Source organism: Stenella coeruleoalba (assembly GCF_951394435.1).
Source record: "Stenella coeruleoalba genome assembly, chromosome: 5".
Classification (NCBI taxonomy): Eukaryota; Metazoa; Chordata; class Mammalia; order Artiodactyla; family Delphinidae; genus Stenella; species Stenella coeruleoalba.
Window position 1 is genome coordinate 102,969,790 of NC_137150.1, and position 22,552 is coordinate 102,992,341.

The 22,552-nt window shown below is 35.2% G+C and overlaps 1 protein-coding gene across 4 annotated transcripts in view; it reads right to left on the reverse strand.

Moving 5' to 3' along the window:
- EPHA3 (EPH receptor A3) overlaps positions 1-22,552 on the reverse strand; it is a 365,049-nt gene that overhangs the window by 123,456 nt on the left and 219,041 nt on the right. For all 4 annotated transcript variants that reach the window (XM_079922037.1, XM_079922036.1, XM_079922038.1 and 1 more), the window contains exons 4-5: positions 5,084-5,239; positions 4,072-4,407 (exon numbers count right to left, since the gene is read on the reverse strand). In XM_079922037.1, the coding sequence (XP_079778163.1) occupies positions 4,072-4,407; positions 5,084-5,239 (492 nt within the window). The remainder of the gene's footprint in view (positions 1-4,071; positions 4,408-5,083; positions 5,240-22,552) is intronic.

The window sequence follows — 22,552 nt, forward strand, 5'->3', positions numbered from 1 at the left end:
GCTCTGTGCCATAAACTGGGACCAAGACCAAATATATATTTCTTATTATAAATCACAGTATCACAGAGGGAAAATCATCTGTGTGGAATGAGGGAGTAAAGGATAAGATTAATTATGGGGAAGAGTGGAGATGATAAAGAAGATCTCTTGCAGAATACTCCTAAGAAACCCTGTGATAAATGACTGAGAAGCAAGGACCAAGTTTATTGTAGATGGCATAGGGTACAGTAGATTTTCCCAGCAAAGCCCCCCTCTGTCTCCAAGGCAGCATTTCTTTTTGTAGCTATATGGCATGAATCATAGGATGGCAGAAAGAACACAAGAATAGAAGTTGAAAGTGGAGCTGGAGTTGGAAGACATAAGTAGAAGTTTGATCGCTTGATAAAAAGTTGAAAAAACTTCTTGGATCTCAGTTTCTGTAAAATGGGCATGGGGTGGATCTCAAAACTTGAAAGCCCATATATTCTCTACTAGTGGCCCCTCTTCTTGCCTGAGATTGTTACATGCTATAGGATAGTGGAGAAAGGGCAGATTCTATGATGGAAGTTGAGAATAAACAGGGACAAATATTCCACTAGTGGAATGATTTTTCCAGAACTGAAAGGTAAACATACTCATTCAAAGAAGAAAACAAGAAGTAGCAATTTACCCCAAGATATAACGTCACAGATTTTTGTTCTGCAATCTGCAATTCGTTCTGTACATGTTTGACTGATGGATTCATGGATACAATCTTTACGTACAGACCATGTTTTTTATCTCACTGACATACTTTGTGAAAGTATTAAGGGCTGGGAACTAACACCCAAGTTCACAACATAATCCTCCACAATTTAGAAGGTGCCTTATCATGTGGTCATCACATGGCTTTTACAATGTAATCGAGAGAAAAATCAACAAATTCAATCTCACAAACTAAATTAAAAGGGACACTTTCACATTTCCCCTTTATAGCCATGTCAGAGATAGAGAGGAAGGAGGAATTTAAACACCAGGCCTCGTATCTGTCATAGCCATATCTTTCTAGACGTCGGGAGCTCATTTCTCAAGGCTACCAGTCCATTAACCTTCACAAAAGCAAAAATAAAGCAAAACAATGAAACACTCTGGAGAAATGGCATTGCTTCTAATCTTGCTTATATATCTTACCATGGGGATTTGAAGATGGAACAAAGACCTCTACCTCCCCAGGCACAAAAATGATACAGACTCCCTGAGATAAATATATAAAATGCCTCATGGTGCATGTTGTAGACATATTTGTGATTTTTCCGAAAAATGAGAGTGGGGTTAGGAAGAGTAGCTGATATCATCCCTGCTGAATCTCTGTCTTTCCCTGTGATTTGTAACTGGGAGGGCCAAAGCATCAACTCCATTTATTTTTTTAAAGTCTTGGCCTGCTCTTGGTTGCCACTTTACCTAGATTCATTCATTGTATATATCTGGAACTATTCGTTTCTTGATAAATGCATTGTCAGAAAGCCAGAGGTCAATGATAAGATAGGAAATAAGGAGCTCTTGCTTGTTTTTATACACTTCTGTTTGACTTAGGAGATAATTATAACACAGATTGATGCTCTTGTTTTAAACAAGGTAGTAAATCAGAGTGAAATATGGGATTTGGGAAAGCCATTTGCCACATAATTATAACTTCTTAAAATTCTTGTGTTCATTGAATATGAGAAGCTATAATCATGAGATACATAGCAATAGCATTACTCATCTTTTTTTTCTCTCTCATGGAAGACAGTTAAGTAAACCTAAGTTACAAATCTTTAAATATTATTAACTACAAAGTTTAAATATCATTAACTAAAGCGAAACAAAAGCACATGTTGCTTGGTCTGAGATCTAGCTTTAAGTGGGAGAGATTACAGATTCAGTAAGCAAGATTAAAATAATGATTCAGTGCACTTCATTAAAAAGTCTTGTCTTTTCCATAAATAAACTTTATCACCATGAGACGATGTAAAATTATAAGAATTTCATCAATATAGGAGACTAGAAGAAAAGTGGGAACAAAGGAGGGATGTGGGATCCGAAAGACACATTTAAACATGGACTCTGCCAGGGGTTATATTCAAAGTATCTGTCAACTGGCATGCTAGGGACATGGAGCCCTCAAGTTGGAAAAGTTCCCACACAGGGATCTGGAGACCACTCGAGTGCCAGGATTTACCCTTTTGGTTGCTGGATTACGAGAAGAAGGGGGACCTGACAGACTGGTCTGGAGACTCCTCTAATGCCAAGATTTATCCTTTTGATTGCTAGATTATGGGGAAGGAAGTGGGGGGCTTGATATACTGGGTTTAGGGGGCTACCTAGGGTACTTGAGGAATTAACCAGTACAGGTGCATTTCTATACTCACCTTCAGAAGTAACTTTGTCTGCTTCTAACCAGTATGCAAATAAGTACAAAATTTTACTAACCAGCAGAGTCATACTTGTGCATACTTGGTGAATATTAGCCCTGATGACACCTATTAGTTTTGTACCCTTGGTAGTTTAACTAACCTCCCTGAGTCAGCCAAGTGAAAGAAAGAAAGTGGTGAATTTCCTGGCTAGATATTTGGCTGCTCTAAGACCTCTTCCAGCTGATGGAATTTAGTCATCTCTCCTTTCTCTTTTCTTCTGACATCCAGTATTCATATCCTCAAAGAAAAGAGCGAGTCCCGCTAGAGAGCAGAGGAACTTCCATAATTTAAACCAAATGTAGAAAAGAAGCTGAGTTTACACTCAATTCTAACTTCCAACTCAAGGTTAGCTCTCCTGGGAGCAGACGTGGGAGTCTGTAGTTCTAGCTGAAGTATTTTCAGGGGGCCATCCTGTCTCTTCCTTTTCTCCTTTTTTGGCTCCAATGTTTATTTTCTTGTGTATAAATTATACAATAATATCTCTGAACTGAATTGTTTGAAATGTAACCCTAATTATGATATCTTGTAGCAACAGTTATGCACAATAAATATCTATCAGCTTAATTTTGCACAGCTTTGTTGATTAGAAAACTGTTTTTTACTCATTCATCACAGTTATCACCTTGGAAAAATGATTGTCTTATTTCAAAGGGATATCACTGGCATGTCTCTGTATACTCTGCAAAGTGTAATTCTTCTATACGTTTGAGAGAATCACAACTAAAACCCCATGAATAATTCTGGACACCACACTGTAAAAAAAACCATAGTAAAAAATATCACAAGAATTATCAGAGAACCGAAAAACAACTAGAAGATTTAAGGGGTGACTGAAAAACACAGGATTTACTAACAGTAAAGAAAAGAGAAATGTTGTGGATGCAAGATAAAGAAAGGTGAGAAGTTTATTTAAATTTTCTATTCCATATTAAAGGCCCTTTGCTTACAATCTGGCAACACAGTATTTTCTTTTTAATTAGGAAAAGATTGTCAGTGGAAAATACAGTTGATGAAATCACCATAAAATTTATATCTGGAAATTTTAAAGATCAGTGATTCCAACTGTTTTCCACCAAGACCTCTTTTTACTAAGCTTCTCCTCAATTCCATATTTTTAATTTTTAAATACAAATTGTATCTATTAAATAAAATGTGTTTCTTTTCTTTGTTTTTAATTAATAAGAGAGTTTTAACTATCTGAGCTATACTACCCAGAGCTTCTGGGGAGTATAAAATAACTGAATAACTATACACAAAATTTGATATAATTATAACTAAGGTAAAGACATTTATAGTTTTAAATATCGTACATAACCTTTTCCAAGCTAGATTCAATGTCTGTTAAGTTCTTGAAAATATGGAAATGCTGCAAGGAGCCCCATAAGTACTATCTCCAGAGCCCCAGATGTTTAAAGATTTCAAATTGGGAAGCAATGGATTAAACTAGCTTAAAATCATCTAACAAATATGATTTATTCTCACTTTGAAGAATTAAATTGAGCTATTTAATGTACCATAACTGTCTAAAAGTAATAAAAAAGAATATCCTGGGGCTCTTTCAAATCTTTTTTTTCCTACCCTTTCTTCCACTCTTTCTGTGAGAACTATTACTTGGCTCTGAGATGGCAGGAGTAGGAAGCATCCAGCAGGTACTCACCAGCCTGGTTAGTTGTGATGCTGACTGCAGCAAACTGTCTCGGTGGTGAGCTCAGCTCTGACACCCCGTTAATGGCATCAATCTCAAAGGTGTAGTTAGTGTGTGCCAGGAGGTCTGTCACTGTCACCGTGGTGTTGGTGAGTCCATACTGTCGAGGGAGGAAGCGGACATTTGGGCTGCATGGCTCACACTGTTTTACGTTCCACCCACATTTTTTACATATGATGTTGAAGGTAACATCTTTCCGGCCTCCTGTGTCCAGGGGCCAACTCCAGTCCAGGATAACCGAGGTCTCATTTATATTAGATATAACATTTCTCGGTGCAGATGGAGGTCCTGCAAAGTAGTTCAACAAAGATTAATGAGCCTCACTTCTGTTTTCTACTACAAGGGAAATAGATCATTTGCAGTGGAACTGAAAGAGGTAAATAACCATCTTGTCTTTATTATATACTTTTAATTCATCCTCAGAGGATCCATGAGATTATAGACACATGGATTCAAGAGTGCTGTCCTCCCCGAACTATGAAGGGGGGAGTTTGACTCCAGGTTGAAGATGCATTCACGAAGTCCAACAAAGGAATTTACCACTAAATTCAATGCCCTTGTGAATAGTTATGAAAACTTTAGTATTAGTTTTATAAATCTTAGTTCTTTTTCCCTATGACCTATGACCAACATATAACAAGAGAGAACAGAAAAGTAAAAATACAAATCCCATGCCTAAACCTCCCCTACCGTGTCAAAATTATGCAAGATCTAAAACAAGATATAGAAAATTTTCTTTCCTTCTGGGTGTCCTGTTGCAGGAAGTGCTTTAAAAACTAATTCATTTTGTGTGATAAATGTTGCATTTGTGGTGAGGCAAGCATGGAGAGTGAAGCAGAGAAAGCTTTTAATTTGCACATGGAGAGCAGAAGGAAATGGGCCAAATGCTTTAAAAAAAACACAATAAGAAGAAAAAAGGAAATAAAACAAACATGGAGGCATGGGTTGCAGCAAAACTACTCACGGGTACAAGCCATGGATGGAGGGTCTTTGTCTGCTCGGAAGTAATTATTCTCACACCTGCAGTTCACTGAACCATCTTCGTGAGTAGAACTGTGAGGTGGGCACTTAGCACACTGCACATTACCATCCGAAGGCTTGTAGAAACCTGGTCGACAAGCTACAAACAAAATGACTCTTTTCAGATTTTGTGATAATTTTGAAAATATATTCTTGAAAATACATAAGACAGATTTCAGGAGGCTAGGGCATGCATTCACTATGAATAAAATCTATTTCCTTCTCCCAGAATTCATAGAAGCAAATAATGTGGCCCCATGTAGTTTCTCCACATATACGTTTGTATTTGTACCAAATGTTAAGGGGAAAAAACCCCCACAAGATTTAGATTATTTTGGCACTAGAAGTGTGATGAAATTTCCATCTCATGTTTTCACAGCTTTACTTGGCATTGGACTGTTTGTGGAGAAAATTAAAGCAAAGCCATGTCATCATGCAGCCATTCCCTTTTTAAACATGATGCAATGTGTACAGTCTCTGCAGTTAGTTCTTAATATAGTACCCACTTGTTTTCCAATTAGTTTCTGTGGTGACAGCTGTATTCCCCACAAATTGCAAAGCAACTGAAGAAAGAAGTCACGCTTTGTCTATATTTTAAGATTCTTGATACATGGTTCTCCTGAGCTATGATATTTTGTTTGCCCTTGACAGTGTCATATTCCCTAACTTCTCTGATAATGACCTAAAAGAAAGGTCTTAATTTATTTCCTTGTCTGTATCTCAAATACACAGGGAGGTATAATTTCTATTTAAACTGATATACTTGTGAATTATTACTAGATTAACACTTTTAAAAATAACTATGTTATCTTCTTTCTTTCCATTTGCATCTCTGAATGACATGTTTTTTTTAAGCCCAAATGAACAGGTTGCCAGATATTATTTCAGCTACCCATTTAATATTCACTATCTATTTACAGCTTTTACAGAAACGTCTCCAGTATAGTATTTTCATCTAATCTGATATAAAATTTAAAATGCTGTACTGTTTTATTTGGTCCATTTTCATAATTACCGTGAGAACTGAAATCATAGTGAAAACCCTAACAAAAGTCCCTTGACATTCCTTTGAGGAAGGCAATTCAGGATCTTAAATTTTTAAGTTTCTCTTGGAAGCCAATAATTTCTTAGTCTCTAAAACTCAACTTCAAAGCTACATTGAGATTTTGATGGCCTAAACCACCTATAGACTAGACCCTACAGACTATGTTTATCACTGAACTCCAAAATTTTTTTATATCAACTTCATATTGTGAATAACAGGTTATTTGCATTCAAATAAAACCTGTGTGAATAAATCTTAACTTTTATAATCACTAAATGTATTTTAAAAGATAACACACTGTATCTATTAATAGTGTATCTCCCTACTGAACATTTCTTGGGAGATAACACTCCCAAAGAAAATACATTGACAAAACCAACAATTAGAATAACTTAAAATGATAGTAATCATTAATCGAGTCTTGCTGTTTTCAAGTTCCTACTAAGAATGGTTGCTCAATGACCATATTACATTAAATTGAACAACTTTTGGTACCATACTGAGAGCCAGTCAAATAAATTCTATTGCCCTAACCAAACTTGGATTAGGATTATAAACTTCTGAACATTGGCGTTAAGCACTGGTTAGAAAGGTCCACTCATATCTCATGTCATATTGCCTCAGGGGGAAACGGTATAAAGTATAAACAAACTATGCACTTAACTTCTGGTTTCAATTTAGCTCATTATTGAGTGCCTTTAAATTTGCAAGAGGGCATTGCTGAGTCTTTAAAAGATTAAGTTGCAGTGTTCCAATGTACTTTGTTATTTTGTTTGCTTGTAAATTTATCTCTGTGTTTTTATTTCAGGCTTTTATAGTTTTTACAACATTAGGTATAAAGGTATTCACTAAACACTCAATCACTTTTTGTTAATACTATAAACAGCTATACTATGTGATACTTAAAGACAAGATAGTCACACAATCAGTTAGCTACAGCACCACAGCACAGAATTTCTGATAGTATTGAAAGTAGTTATAGTTATTAAGCCTATAAGTTAAGAATGTGACTTGAACTAGTAACCAGACTTTAATTATGAGTAAATAATAACCTTAGAGATGAGAAGAGTAAAAGACAGGTAGGCACATATACATGCAGTTGAATAAATATCTGTCAATCATCTACTTTTGTTCAGTCTCCTCATTAGTCTTAAAGATACAAATGTCCCTAATTCTGTCCATCCCAAAAAGGCCCTTGAAATTTGAAAGCAGGCAACAGAAATTTAACACAGGCCACATGGAGCAAGCACTCCATTCTGACTGATCTGTTGGAAGAAATACACAGAAGGACTCCCATTTGAGAAAGATTAAGACAGTACGAGTTGGCCTGTAAGAAGCATAATTAAATACACAAATAGATCAACATGAAAAGACAAACTGTTAACTAGAGGAATGTGGTGGGTGCTGTTGGTTACATACTCAGTATCTCAGTCCTGCTTCCTGTTTGCTAATAGAATCCTGATTTTGTTCAGAACTGCATTCTGCCAAGTACTCCCTAAGTCAGATCATTGCAAATAGGGGTGGATGGCCAAAGTTATGGCCAAAGAGATGGCTAAAGAGATACAAACAGAACTCTGATGAAAGTCTTTGGGATACCTTGCATTGATTATGGGCGTAATGACTTACAGGAGACACTAAGTTAAAGGCCAAGAAAATCAGAGAGATGTGTACCCTGCTCTTGTTGACCCAGCAAGCACAAATCTTAGGATTTCTTAACATTTTTTTTTTTTTTTTTTTTTTTTTTTTTGCGGTACGCGGGCCTCTCACTGTTGTGGCCTCTACCGTTGCGGAGGCGCAGGCTCAGCGACCATGGCTCACGGTCCTAGCCGCTCCGCGGCATGTGGGATCTTCCCGGACCAGGGCACGAACCCGTGTCCCCTGCATCGGCAGGCGGACTCTCAACCACTGCGCCACCAGGGAAGCCCAGGATTTCTTATAATGTCAGAAAAGTAACACCTTGTTTGTTTAAGTCACTGTAGTCAAGTTTTCTTTTACTTGCAGCAGAAAGCATTTCTAAATGATAAAAAAGACAAAGAGAATTCAGTTGAGATGTATTAATTATATAGAATAGCTTAATGGAGCTAAAAAGATCCTAAGAAAACCCAGTGGTCAGTTTGTGTGTTTTACGTCTGAAAATCCAGGATGTTAGGTGACACACAGTTAGGGACAGACTCTACTCTGCATCTTCTGGCACCTGGTAGCTAGCTGATAGGATTTAATCATCAATTAACAGATATTCATTGAATGCTAACTCTATCCTGAGTACAATGCTAGTTTCTATGGTAATATCCTAAATTTGGTCGACACTTTTACTCTTTATAAAGGACTTTCAAATACACCATCTCGCGCTTCCCTGGTGGCGCAGTGGTTGAGAGTCCGCCTGCCGATGCAGGGGACACGGGTTCGTGCCCCGGTCCGGGAAGATCCCACATGCCGCGGAGCGGCTAGGCCCGTGAGCCATGGTCGCTGAGCCTGCGCGTCCGGAGCCTGTGCTCCGCAACGGTAGAGGCCACAACAGTGAGAGGCCCGCGTTCCGCAACAACAACAATAAAAAAATATATATATATACCATCTCAATTAAATCTCACAACAGTTCTATTGAAATAATCAAGGTAGATATTAATTTTCTTAAATGAACAATTGAAGCACAAACAGAATGCCCAAGATAACAAAGAAATTCATAGTCCGAATAAGCAAGAAAATTTCTGCTTTTAATTTTATGTAAATCACTCATTAAAAGCAAATCATTCTCCTACCAATTCTAAGCTGTTGGTATGACATTGAAGAATAGTCATCTAAAAAATTTAATGCAACACATTTAATTAAACACATGCAAGTCTTTTTTCATCTATTCCTAGTTAAGACACCATTTCAGAAAGGCTGATGTTCTCTTGTATTCTCCAGGATTTTCTATCTATTTGAGGTGTAACATTGTTATGGGCAGATGAGCAATTGAACTTTTGTTGGAAGGGCAGAGGTTGTCTGTCAACTTTAAGAATAGGGTGACCCCACTATATGTGGGAACCATACAAGTAAATTTTCTTTTTCTTGATACAAACAGAATCTCTAAATCCTTGACTCATATTGTTCAACAAATTTGAGAATATGACTGAAAAGTTTGTATTCACTAATAAAATTATGATACTAGTAAGAAACATTATCTTTAAATGTATAAGGGGAAATTCTTTATATATTTACTTCAAACTTCTTCCCACCAATAAATAATCTCCTTCGCTTGCAGTAAATCATCTTGTACTGAAATACCTATCCTTTTGTTATACCTTCTTCATTCTTAAAAAAATCCTCATGGAAAAATTTGAAACTCTACCTCTACGGGGCATTAGTACTTGTGTTTTATTATCTTTGCTTATGGTAGCAGAAGCAATGATTGTAATTTAAAAGTATCTCCTTCCCTTCCTTGAATATAAAACTGCTAATATAACAATGTGCACATTTCTCTCCTTATGCATTATGTTAGAGAATGAGAAGGTTCAGCATACGAAAAGTAAAACCCAGGTAATAAGTAGAAAGTAGATATGTTAATGTGTTTTCTTACTTAAAGGAAGTCTTTGTCAACTTATTACAGAATATCAAAGAACAGAGAACATGCAAGAAAGGTAAACAAATTAATACTAATTCAGCTTTATCCAGCTTTAAGTTTAAAAACAACAAACAAACAAATTTCTGCTATATACTTAAGGCTTTCCCTGTGTTGGCCAGCTAGAAAGCAATACTTAACTAAGGTGGAAATGCACATACTCAAAGCCTGCTGCCAAAATGACAGAATTCTGATTTACATCTTTCCTCCCATAACCCAGTAGTACATGTTCTTGTCAGTCAAACACTGGTAGAATTATTCATAGATATCTACCTCAGGGTAGTAAAACCAAAGAGTGATTAAACAGTGTAAGATCTTTTAAGCGGAGGCAAACTGCTGCCCCTTTTTGGGTCCCAGAGACGTTTGATCCCCTTGCTGTAATGGAGATTTTTGAACTAGTTAATTGTGGCAGGAACTCTGGGCTTTGAATAAGCAAAGTAGGAATGATACACGAAACTAAATTAACCATTAAAAATGGGATGTAGCACCTCCTCAAATCCTACTGGATATCATCATGGATTTACTAGGAATCAGACTTGTTCATGTAATGTTTGGATTTCATTTATTCACTTTCAAAAACCAAACATGTACTGATCTCCTAAGATGACCTAGATATTTTATTGTGTCCAGTCACAGTGATGAAATTCACAATCCTAGCTTTAAACAGGAGACCAATTAATTCCATATGGTGCCGTTATTTTAGAAATGGATCTTCTCACTTGAGAATGTAAGTGCTAAGACACTTTGCAACACAACAGTTTTAAGTAATCTTCACCAAGAAATTCCCTAATTTCACTTCTCTATATCCCAACTCTTCAAGGTTTTCAGCATCTTACAGGAAGACCACTAGACTGGGAAAGAGGAAACGTAGGTTTTGATCTAGTTTTTTCTACTAAATAGGTATTATCTCAAAGTCACTGACCAGGTGTCTTCCAGTTTTTATGAGGTAGTTGGGATAGTGACTTCCTCTTCTAAAATAAGTGTGAAGATTCATTTTTAGTTATTATTATCTGTTCCCAGGTTAGATCCTGAGCAATATAGAGATACGAGATTTTTCTTATTCATTTTGCATGCTCTGTGTCCAGCACATTGCCCAGCACCTAGCAGTTGATGAAATACATTTTTTAAATGAATAATTAACTTGTAACCAATTGTCCTCTCTGGATTTCAATTTCTTCATTTATCAAATGATGGTTATCGACTATCTTGTCTCTTAATACTCTTCAGGCTAGACACTTTAAAAGGTTAATGCTTCATATACCAAAATTTGTAAGATTCCTAGAACTTTCTGAGTAGAAAAAATTAGGAAAAGCATCTTCACTTTCATCCATGATTTAAGGATTAAAATAAGCCATTGAAATTACAAAATCACATAGGGCAACAAGACAAAGAAAAGAGGCTCTCTTCTGATTTAAAAGAAATATACTTGAATCAAGAAATGACAGGTTTTTGCCCTTCTCAGTGTTTTTCTATATCAGAGCAGTATATATTCAAAGGGTATGTGGATTTCATGATTGGATGGATTGAATGATAAATTCACTGCCAAGCAAATAATTCCCTATTATTATATTTTCATCTTACCCAGTAGCATAATAGAACTATGTTTCATTATATTCTTCCTTTTATGTATATTTTAGATAGAGTAGAATGTTTAAAAGCTGGGAAATCTTATAGGAATAAATAAAAACTAAAATATTGATATTAATTATTATTTTAAATTTTTTAAAATGTAGGAAAGTGTGATTTTCTTTTGCTCTTTTAACAGTAAGGAAAACTAGCACGATACTGAAAATACAATTTAAAAGACAAAACATTTTCCTTCTGTTAGTCTGAAGTGAGGTTTTATTTGTCTTTTTCTTGTTAATCTACCTTTTAGTTCCTCTATTTTAAGTGCCCAGTTAGTGAGAGTATGCATGTTCATTTACTAAGCGAACCCCAAAACTTATTGAAAAAGCCCCAGGATGGGCCACAGTAGAACAAAAATGAAGAAGCTCTTGCCAAATGTTAATTTTCTATTGAGAACACTAAAAATATGAATAAAATAAGAGAAGGAAGCCAAAATAATACCAATTTGTAATAAATGAATTAGAAATATTTTGGGAATCTGCTGATTCCATATTTATAAAGAGGTAAGAATAAAACAGGAACTAAATACTATGGGTCAGTAGTGGGATAAAATAACAAACTACCAGCTTTGGAAAAATATAAAGAAAAAAACTATGAAATAGGGAGTATTATGAGCACTAGCTATACAATGAATAATAATTACAAAAAAGCTTCCAGATAGAATCTTGGCCTCATTCCCAAAGCACATAGCACACTTTTCCTCTAAGATGTAATTGATGGGCTTGAGTTATGCTGATACAGAGAATGGGTAAAGTTACCATAGTGAAAGGAAAACAAATGCACTTAGTAAACCATGGTGGCTACTGTTGAAAGAAAGTAGACAGCTTTTCAATTGCAAAGTGAATTTTGTCTCCAGTTGACTAATGTGGTTGACTTTTAAGAGAAAACATGGTACTAATTAAGGGTTAAAAGGCTCATTTCAATTTGAATTAACTTTAAATTAAAAAATAAAGCTGTTGGTAAATAGGGTCTTTTTAGTATTCAGACCTGAGCTCTATACACACAGGGCTATATTATCAATTCCCAGCCATAAACACAAACTAATGACCAGAACCAGCACTGACTAAACAGATGATTTCCTGGCCTTGCAATTCCAGGCCTGAAAGGGTCTATTTGCCAGTACAAGGTCAAAGCAACTGTTTATTCCCAAAATGAGCTGTACTCCACAATCTTACAGGAACTCTATTCTTTGCCATTTGAATAGAGGTACAATGCTTTGAGGCAAGGCAGAGGCATTTCAATACACTGGTAGTGGCTACGTTCAGTCATTAAACCCTGCCTGCAATGTGCAGCATTTACAAAGTGATCAAGTGTTTCCTTCTTCTGTTCCTTCACTGTTCAATAAAAAAGGCCTAAGGCAAAATGCCACCATACTATTACACACAACAGAATCAATCACAATCTAGTATGGCTCAAAGATAGCTTAGTAACAAGACTTTATTGCATTTGTTGTTGTTCCATCAGATTTAGCAAGACAGGTGCCAGTAACACTGAAATATGTTCAATGCATGTTCACCACCAAGAGAACGTTAAAAGAGACCCTGCTCCTAAGGACGCTGTGTTTTGCCAGCTTTTCAGTTGTCTTCTACTTTCAAGGAAGAACGGTGTGCTTTAGGAGTAGGAGTAGTTGAGTTTTTCTATTCTTAATTATCAATGCCCAGAGAATGAGACCAATTAATAAAATTTACAAATTCATAGAAACATGTATGTTATGAGCAGGTAAATACTAAAACCGGGAGGGAGGAGGGGAGGTGGGGGAGGGAGGGAGGGAGGGAGAGAGAGAGAGACCGATAATGAAAGAGAGAATCATTTTTATGGGATATTATTGTGGTGAACATAAAATGCATAGGACCCAAACCTATACTCAGAATATATTGAGAGACAGCCTGGAAAAGCTTTTGAGAATAGTGCCAGAAGTTTTCTTTAGAGCAGAATAGCATTGGAATGTCTAAGAAAACCATTCCTTGGAAGGGATTTTGGAGGAGGTAAATCACTTCCATGTCAAAATAAGCCCTACTATGGATTAGCATTTTCCAGACTACAATGGAAATATAGCTAGAGCTTGGAGATGTCAGCAGTCCAATACTCACCTTTATAAGTCAATTTTAGGAGAATAGAATTGCCATCATAGATTCATAGTCACCCAGATTAGAGTTTGAGATACAAGTCATGAAAACTTCAGATGCTATTTCCAAGGATCTGTTGTACATGAATGCATAAAGAACAACCAGGTCCTCTGTATGTTTATATGCACAAAGATATATGAACAATGCTATTTATAATATTAGCAAATGAGAAAGAATATAATGCCTCAAATTAGAAAGGTGGTTAAACTATGCTATGTTCATACAATTCCATATATAAATTATGCTATTCTCATACATTTATGAGACACATTATGTCTCACTCAGAAAGATGCTCATAATATTTTATGGCAAAAAAGCAGAATAAAACAATGTGTATGCAATCCTTTTATTGTTTATATTTTTTGCTTATTAACATATCACTTATCTAATGAAAAACTTAAAAATATTAAAGTCTTAGAATTATAAAGATTGCACATACACACACAAAAGAATCAAAACACTATAGTTAATGAACGTGTGTGTGTGTGTGTGTGTGTGTGTGTGTGTGTAATTTGGCCTTTAGGTGTATATCACGTAAAGTGCAAAACTAAATGTGTACTATATGTGGGGCCTAAATCTACACATCTATATTACTCTCTCTCACTCTCTTTTCCTACACACACACACACACACACACACACACACACACACACACACACTCACACACACCACAGTTTTGATTAGCTCTTGCTTCTATTATACTGGTCAAGGAGTTTCATTTTTCTTCTCTCTCTTCTTTAAAAAAGCAACATAGGGGAAAATTATGGTTGACTGCAAATGTTGATAGCCCCACTAATGTGAATTTCACACTTTTGATCTCAAGTAATTCTATCTCCACTTGGGAAAATTTACATAGAAAATAGCACAATTTTAAAAATCCAGGATTTAAACGAAAACCTATAAAAGGTGGAAAACTCAGAGGAAAAGAATTCTGTAAACACTGCAAGACACATTGCAAAAATATTTGCTCTCATAGCTACACTGTTAATGATCTACTCTCTAAAAAAAAGAGAGAGCCATCTAGAGTTTGGTGGAATGATGACATTATTGTATTTAAATCAGCTTTATATTTTAGGCAAGTTTATTTTTAAATAATGTCATTTTCTATTCTGAGGAAATACCTCTGCAACTTCCAAATGTATACCTTAACAACTCTTATAATCCTATCACCTTTCCATTCCATTTTTATTGTTAAATTTATGAAAATGACTATTTGATAATATTCTGGTTAGAAAGCAAATGGATTTAAAATAAACCTCTAATGTGTCTTTTATACACTGAGCATTCACTTTATGATCACAAAATATTACCAACTAGGAGAAGTCTGCAATTTAAAAGTATTCAATATTTGCTTTGAGTTACTTCATGGCTAACAGCAATGTATAAGGTAATATAGAAAAAAAATGAGCTAATATAATTCTAGGATCTCTTTTAATTTATTTTTATGCTTTTGGGAAATACTTGCTCCAAAATAGAAAGAGGATTAATATTCAAAGCATTCTGAAATTCACTTCCTTAAATGTGTAAGAATGGATTTCACAAGGAAAATAAAAAACTATTAAATTAGATGCCCATTGGATCAGCACAATCATTAGCTGAATGAGTGTTTCAAAATACCTTAAACCAATCATTTATTTTGAAACTATTAAGGAAGACACAAACATTCATAATTGTGTAGAACAGTATGTTTATAAATTTGAATTTCACCTAAAATTAATTCCATCCTATTCAAGAAAAAAATATTTTTCTATTTGCACAAGAAGGGCAGTTGCCACAGAAATAGAGAGTAGTCTTTAATGATGTTATGAAAATAAAATGCAACAGGCTTGAATACCTTAAAATGGTTAATTTCTAAATATAGAGATGAACTTTTTTTTCATAGTTATGACTATTATCCTAGAACATTACATTCAACTTGGAAGACAGATGCATTGCAACAAAAAGACTAAAAAGGTTAAATCCATCTGAGAGGAGGAGAGAATTAAAGGGCAGAAAGAATGGGAGAAAATATAGAGGCAATATTAAAATGCATTGTTTACAGTTGGCAAATATATACCACTCAATACAAATAACTGGGACAAAAGAGTTTGGAACATAAGGAGTAAAAACAACAGCAGGAATATGTCTGCTGCTTTCATTCACTCTGGTCATCTCAGATAACTTCAGATTTGGTAAGCTGTGCTCAGTGTTGCTATCCTTGAAGTAGTGGGAGGGGAGGGAGAGAGAGAGAGAGAGAGAGAGAGAGAGGGGCAGGATGGAAGGAAAGAGAGAGGAGGGAGTGGGAGGGAAAAAAGAATGGGTGTGTCTTTGTGTATGCTAAAATAGCCACATGTAGTGTGTGTGTCTTGTCTGCAGCAGGTGTGTGTGTTTCTCTCATTTAGACCACTGTGTGCATTCTGCAAGTGTTTCTTCAGGGCAGAGATCATTACATTCCACCCACTCTCTGGAGTAACTGTTTAAGATTTTGTTAACTGACTTCGGAAATTCATTCAAGATAACTGTTTGTCTTCTTATATTCTGCAAAGTTAGGGGTTTAGATCTTGTACATGAGGCTAGATAGGTGAGGGATTGGGAAGGAAACTGGGCATTAAGTCATATCTTATCCCAGCAGCCTTTGAAAAGCCAGGCAGATTGCATTACCTGCTTGCATCACCTTCTCCAGATCTAGCTACCTGAAGAGAACACCTCACCTCTTTGTAATATGATAAATACCATTTACTGAAAATCTCCTCCATGTCAAGCACTATACTTCTGTTTCATCTCTGCACTTACAAAAACCATGTGAGACAGGTATTATCTGTTTTTCCTGAGGAGATGATTGAAGTTTAATGCTATTAAGTGCATTAGCTGCTTACCCCACTATTTTAAATGTTGTAACCAGAAATTATACCCAAGCCTGAGGGACTGCTAGACACAGATATGTATGTGTTTTTGTTTCCATTGTCTTCTCATCATGTAAAACTTAAAAGTGATAACTAACAAAGAACTGACAATGGATCCATCACCCTAAAATTAATGTAACAAATTTATATAGTATGACTATAAAAATATTAGACAGAGCTTACTGGCACAAGGAAAATAGATTATCTCATTTTCTTGCAGTAACCGTTTGCCAATAGTAATTTTTTTCAACAATATCTCAAGCCTACGTCTAGCAAGATGGATGGCTCTGATGGAAGGAAATTCTATTCATAATGAACAGAAAATGCTTAACTGTTGTAGGTCTGTTAGAAAGGTATTTGTGAGCTAGATTTCTGTGCAGGGGAATCTGCCTGCTTATCATAGATTGGATTTTCTACTTTCTCTTTGTTACCAGCTGAAACAAGGAACTTTATTTTGTAGTGGGGGAAAAGCATACCATAAACAGTTTCTAATCAAAAACAAAAAGGGCTAATGCAATTTCACTTTACGGTGTAATTTATTAGTCTGTTAGACATAAAGAATTCTCAAGTAGCCTAGGAAAATACAGTAGTCAACTTTATATATCATATAGGTGTTTTTCACTAAAAAATTACATTGTATTTGGAGTTCTTCAAAATATCTACTGAAGAGTAAATACTTAGGATACTAACAAGAGTTAAACAAAATAGCAACTTTCCCAAGACTGGGGGAGATTTGATGCACTTCAGAAGAGGTGCTTAGATCAGACAGAAAAAGACAAATATCATATGAATATCACTTACATGTGGAATCTAAAAAAAAAATGACACAAATGAACTTATTGACAAAACAGAAATAGAAAGGGGATAGCTGGGGTGGTGGGGAGAGATTAAATTAGGAGTTTGGGATTGACATATACAGACTACTGTATAAAAAATAGGTTAAAAAGTAAATCCTTGTTAGGACCTACTATCTTGTAATAATCTATAATGGAAAAGAATCTGAAAAAGAACACATATATATATGTATAACTGAACTACTTTACTGTACACTTGAAATTAACACAACATGTAAATTAACTATACTTCAATAAAAAATAAATAAAAATTTAAAAAAGAAAAGATGCCTAGAAAATGCCTTAGCACTCTCCCCAATCTGTACTTGTCACTCTGATTATATATTCAGCACAACTAAGTAACAACTGATTTTAAAACCAATAAATTTTTTATGAATTAGGACCAGAAAATAGCACGTTTAAAATGCCTTAACATAACTTATAACCTCGGGATCCATACAATTTTCCTTCTGAGGAATCTTGGTTCACAGTACTTTCAATTTATTTGATGATAATATAGTAGGAAGCTATATCTTAAAAAAAGAGAATAAACTGTGTGACTACATAAATTTAATTTCATGTTCAGTAATATCTGAAATAATCCAAACTCATAGTCCAGTTCTCATTTTTGATTGCCTTCACATTTAACCATGTGTGCGCTTATAGGACTGAGAAAATTGCCACTACCTGAAATCCTTTTCCCAAAATTGTGCTTAACTCAGTTGACAAGTGATATATCTCGCAAGGCAATAGAGTTACTAGACCTACATATAAACTACATGCTGAAGGTTTGACCCTGTTTTTATAAAACACATGTATAAAAAACATTTTACTCTTTAAAACTCAACTCCTATTATATCACTGTGGTGTGACAGCTAAGATAATGAGCACCTAGAATGCTTGGCTCATGAAAAGTGACCAACAAATGCAGTAAATTTTGAGAGAATAATAGAAGCTTTCTCCTTCTCTCCATAGCAGTGTCCCATTATAATATTTCCCATGCCCAATTACTAGGTTTAACCAATCCTAAACATCTTAGTAGACCAAATTTCCCTTTAAAGAATCAGTCTCATGCAATGAATCAATCATGAAGTTCCATAATGCAAAAATAGGAAGAAGACAAGACAATTAAAAAATATATATGTATGTGTTCCATTAGGTGCTAAATGCAGAATATATAATATATGTAAGATATACATAATATAAAATCTTATATATATGATTAATGATAAATCATATTTTAAAACTAGAAATAAAGAAGACTAGGCGTCTCTTCAGTTTCTCCTAAACATTTTTTTTAAAGAAATTCTTCAATTACATTTAAGCAACTATCTCCAGGATAAAAAAAAAAAATATGAGGTCTATTTACTAAAGAAATTTAATTCCCTGAATGAACATATTAGCCTAGAAGAGAAAAGGTGTACGTGAATTTCCAATTGAGTAACAATAATGATCACAATATGTACACCATCTAACCTTAAAAGTGAAATCTATCATCTTCTGTGATATGTACAAAGCACTAAAGGATGTATGTGTTATGTAAAAGACAGAAGCAAAAAGTGGAAGGCAGAGCATTCTAGGGTGAAAGCCTAGAGGCAGGAAGGAGTTTTAATAGTTTATGAAAGTGAAAGAAAAAAGAGAGTATAGCTGAAACTGAGAGGATACATGGGTCTCAAATCAGTCTGGGGAGGCACGCAGACCAATCAGGCCATGCAGTGCCTTCAGGGTTATATTAAGGGCTTGTTTTTACACAGTAAGTGGTGCGGGAGGTCGTTGAAAGGTTTTATGCTAAGGTACACCACAGTCAGATTTACATTTCAAACAGCTCATTCTTGCTCCTTTGGCGAAAACGCATCGAACTGAGTCAAGAATGGGGCAGACAAGATGCTACCGAAATAATTCAGATTAGAGATGATATGACATAGATAGAAAAATAGTTATGGGCATAGAAGATAGAAAAATAGTTATGGGCATAGAAAGATGTGAATTCATTTGAGAGACATTATGTAGGTAACGTTGATAGCTCTTGGAAAGAGCGCAGATGCCGAGCGTAAGGTAGAAGAAAGCATAAGGACTGACATCTAAATTTCTTGTTTGAGTTTTTGGGTGCTATCCCTATTTCCTGAGGATGGAATGAATGGATGTATATAGGTAAGGACACAATAGTTTAATTGGGGGTATATTTCATTGTGTTAGGCAATTGGAAATGCCAAGTAAGCATTTGCTGTACTAAATTGTGTGGTACTTATATTATTTGTACTGCAAAGAAACTGATTCCAATATTTTCATGTTAAGGAAAATGCTGCATTTAGTTTTCTTTGTCCTATAGGCTTTCATTTAATGACACCAGATGAAGTTGGTTATCAAGAATATGGGTTTTGAGAGGAGCCAACATAATCAAGCAATATATGGCTTTTTTATGTAAAAAGAGTACAATAAAATATTGCTGGAGAAATCTTCCATGTTACAGATATATTAGAAAAAACAAAGTGTCTTTACTAAGTTGGGTGATTTTTCCACTTAGAACATGGTAATAATTAAACCAGAATATTGATTTTGATTTGCTCATGAATAGATACTTGGCTTCCCAAACAGAAAACCTATGTTCATGAACTCAACATTTGCCTGATTTTTGCTAATACATATTATTTATCACAAAGCAGATAAGGAAAAAATATTATGAGCAGATCATCAAAAATATATCATGACTACTGGAGCAACATTTTAAAATGCAACATTAATGCTAAGATATTATTTTAATGTTCATATTGTAATTAAGAGCACATGTGCAGACTTCTCAGTTTCGAATCTTAACTCTGCCACTTCCAGACTATGCAGCTGAACAAGTTACAAAGCCTCTTCATTTCTCAGTTTCTCTGTGTCCATAATATAGGGATAGTAAAAGAGACCTACCAGGATTTCATAAGAATTAAATGAGAGTATAATATTTCAAATACATATCATAAATTAGTATTACTATATATTCATATAAGTAATTAAATATTTACATAGTGTATACAAACATTTCTAAAATCTATGACAAAAATCAATAGATTTGTCATTATACTTTAACAATATTAAACCTCATCTTCCTTTTCTTAAATTTTCTACTTTTGGAAATATATTAGGCATTCATTTCTCCTTGAAATATTACTGCAATATCCTTCTCTGTTAAATTTATAATTTTCCAGAGGATTCACAAAAATATATCACAACACAGCACCTTCTTGTCAAAGTAAATTATTGATAGATGTTTGGCTAGTCCTTCACTGTTCCCAATACTTCCAATGATCTCTTTGTGACCCTGGAGATTTCCATAGATATATTATGTCTATACAACTTTTTAGTTAACACAGACAAACCAGAGCAATGTTTTGCCCTTGGTTCCTGGTTGATACGCCAGTCCATCCCATCACACATGACTAATGCCTTCACTTTCTCTGTAACCCTTGTATTTATTGGTGGAAGGTGCTGAATGGGTCTCCTCAGGGGTAATTGAAACAATTACCTCTGACTTTATAGCTCAAAGCCTCTTTGCTTCTTTATATAGATTCACTCTTTCCACCCCCAGTACTGCCAATTCTTTATTTTTATTTTCTGGCTGCCATACGCCCTAGCAAACACTTAACAAATTTGGCCGACTTGCCTCCACATCTTCTCCTCACTTCTTGAAGGAGCCTCTTTTACTGAGTTTCAAAACATATCTGACTTTGAAACTCTTTAGTTTTCCTGAGACTTATTTCTTCTTAAGTACAGACTAAGGTGATATGATCCTTTCAACTTTCAGCCGCTTGTCCAAATCTGTATCATGTTGGCACTGACCAATGTCTCCTCTGTCTGATAGCTTTTCTGACAGTTAATGAGAAGTAAAAGGCTAGAGCTATTAGCCCAAATCCTAGGGGATAAGTGTCCAGATTGTGAAAACCACATGCACATATGGCAATAATTGGCAGGCTCTTTTAGGTGATCACAGAATTATTTCCAAAGACCCAATGGATACTTGAATAATTCCTTGGTGCCAAATAGGAAACTCTCTTGAGTATATACTTCTTTTTGTGCAGTCACTGTGTTTTGTTTTCCCCAAATGGACTTTTCCAATGAAGCAGATTCATTTGAATAGTTTATGCCAGAATTTATATAATTCTACCAAAATTCTAGACTTACTCTATGGCAAGTGAAACCTCAGAAATAAGATACTTCAGCTCCACCCTGCATAAGGTATTATAGAGCTAAATGAACAGAAGCCAACACATTTACACATCTAAGTATCATAGCGCTAGGCGCAGCCGCTCAGCCTTATAAAGTATATTCCTTCAGGAAGCCTAATACCATTTCTAGAATGCTATTTTAACTCTTTCTCATCCTTTAGATTTTTGCAAAAGTAGCACAGCATGGAGTCTATTTCTCTTGTGGCATTTATTAATTGAATATTTAGGGATTCAATTTTATATATACTTCTAAACCTGCTCCTTTGTCCAAGACGATTTACAAAGCTCTTTGATACTCCTTTCCGTTTACTTATACTTGGTAATAAATTAAGCATTCCACAGAATCACAAGCAATTAATAAATGAGTAGAATGTTGCAGGTCTTCTAACGGACTAACAGAAATTTAAAGGGAGTGCTTATTTATTGAAGTAGTTTCAGAACATTTCCTTAGAGCATAATTATTTTAACTTATTTTATCTTAATATTTACATATTTTAACTTACTATTATTTTATCAATAGTTTGAACTATCAGCACAGCTTCCTTATTCAACTCTATCCTTTCATGTAGAAGAAAGAACAGTTCAAGTTTGGGAGGGAACAGACCTGTGCTCTAGTCCTGACCAGCCCTACCTAGCTGTGTGCTGTCTTACGTTGAGGGAATTTGTACCAGACCCCATGGTGGGTCTCAGACCTCATTGGTGGTTGTAGATGGGATTGATACCAGGTCTTCCTCCATCTCATGTGCTGCTTCCATTGTGCTCACGGCATAGAACTTTAAGAGCAAATAACAAATTTATCCCGGGTCAATTTAACCTGGAATGCATGTGCTTTTGATAATATTTTATTCTACATACATGTTCCTGTATTGAACTCTGGGAGCAGCCTAATATGCCAAGCCAGTGGTGTGAACTTCCCCATGGAGAAACAGAAACAAAACAAGTACCCTTCCCTAAATTTATATTATCCATCATTCCTTCCTCTATCAATTATTATTGGCACAAAATTGACTTTTCAATAGCTAGGATGATACTGATTCTGCTTGAGGAATTTCTTTTCAATTTTACTTTACAGAGGAATTTATAGTCAATTCATTG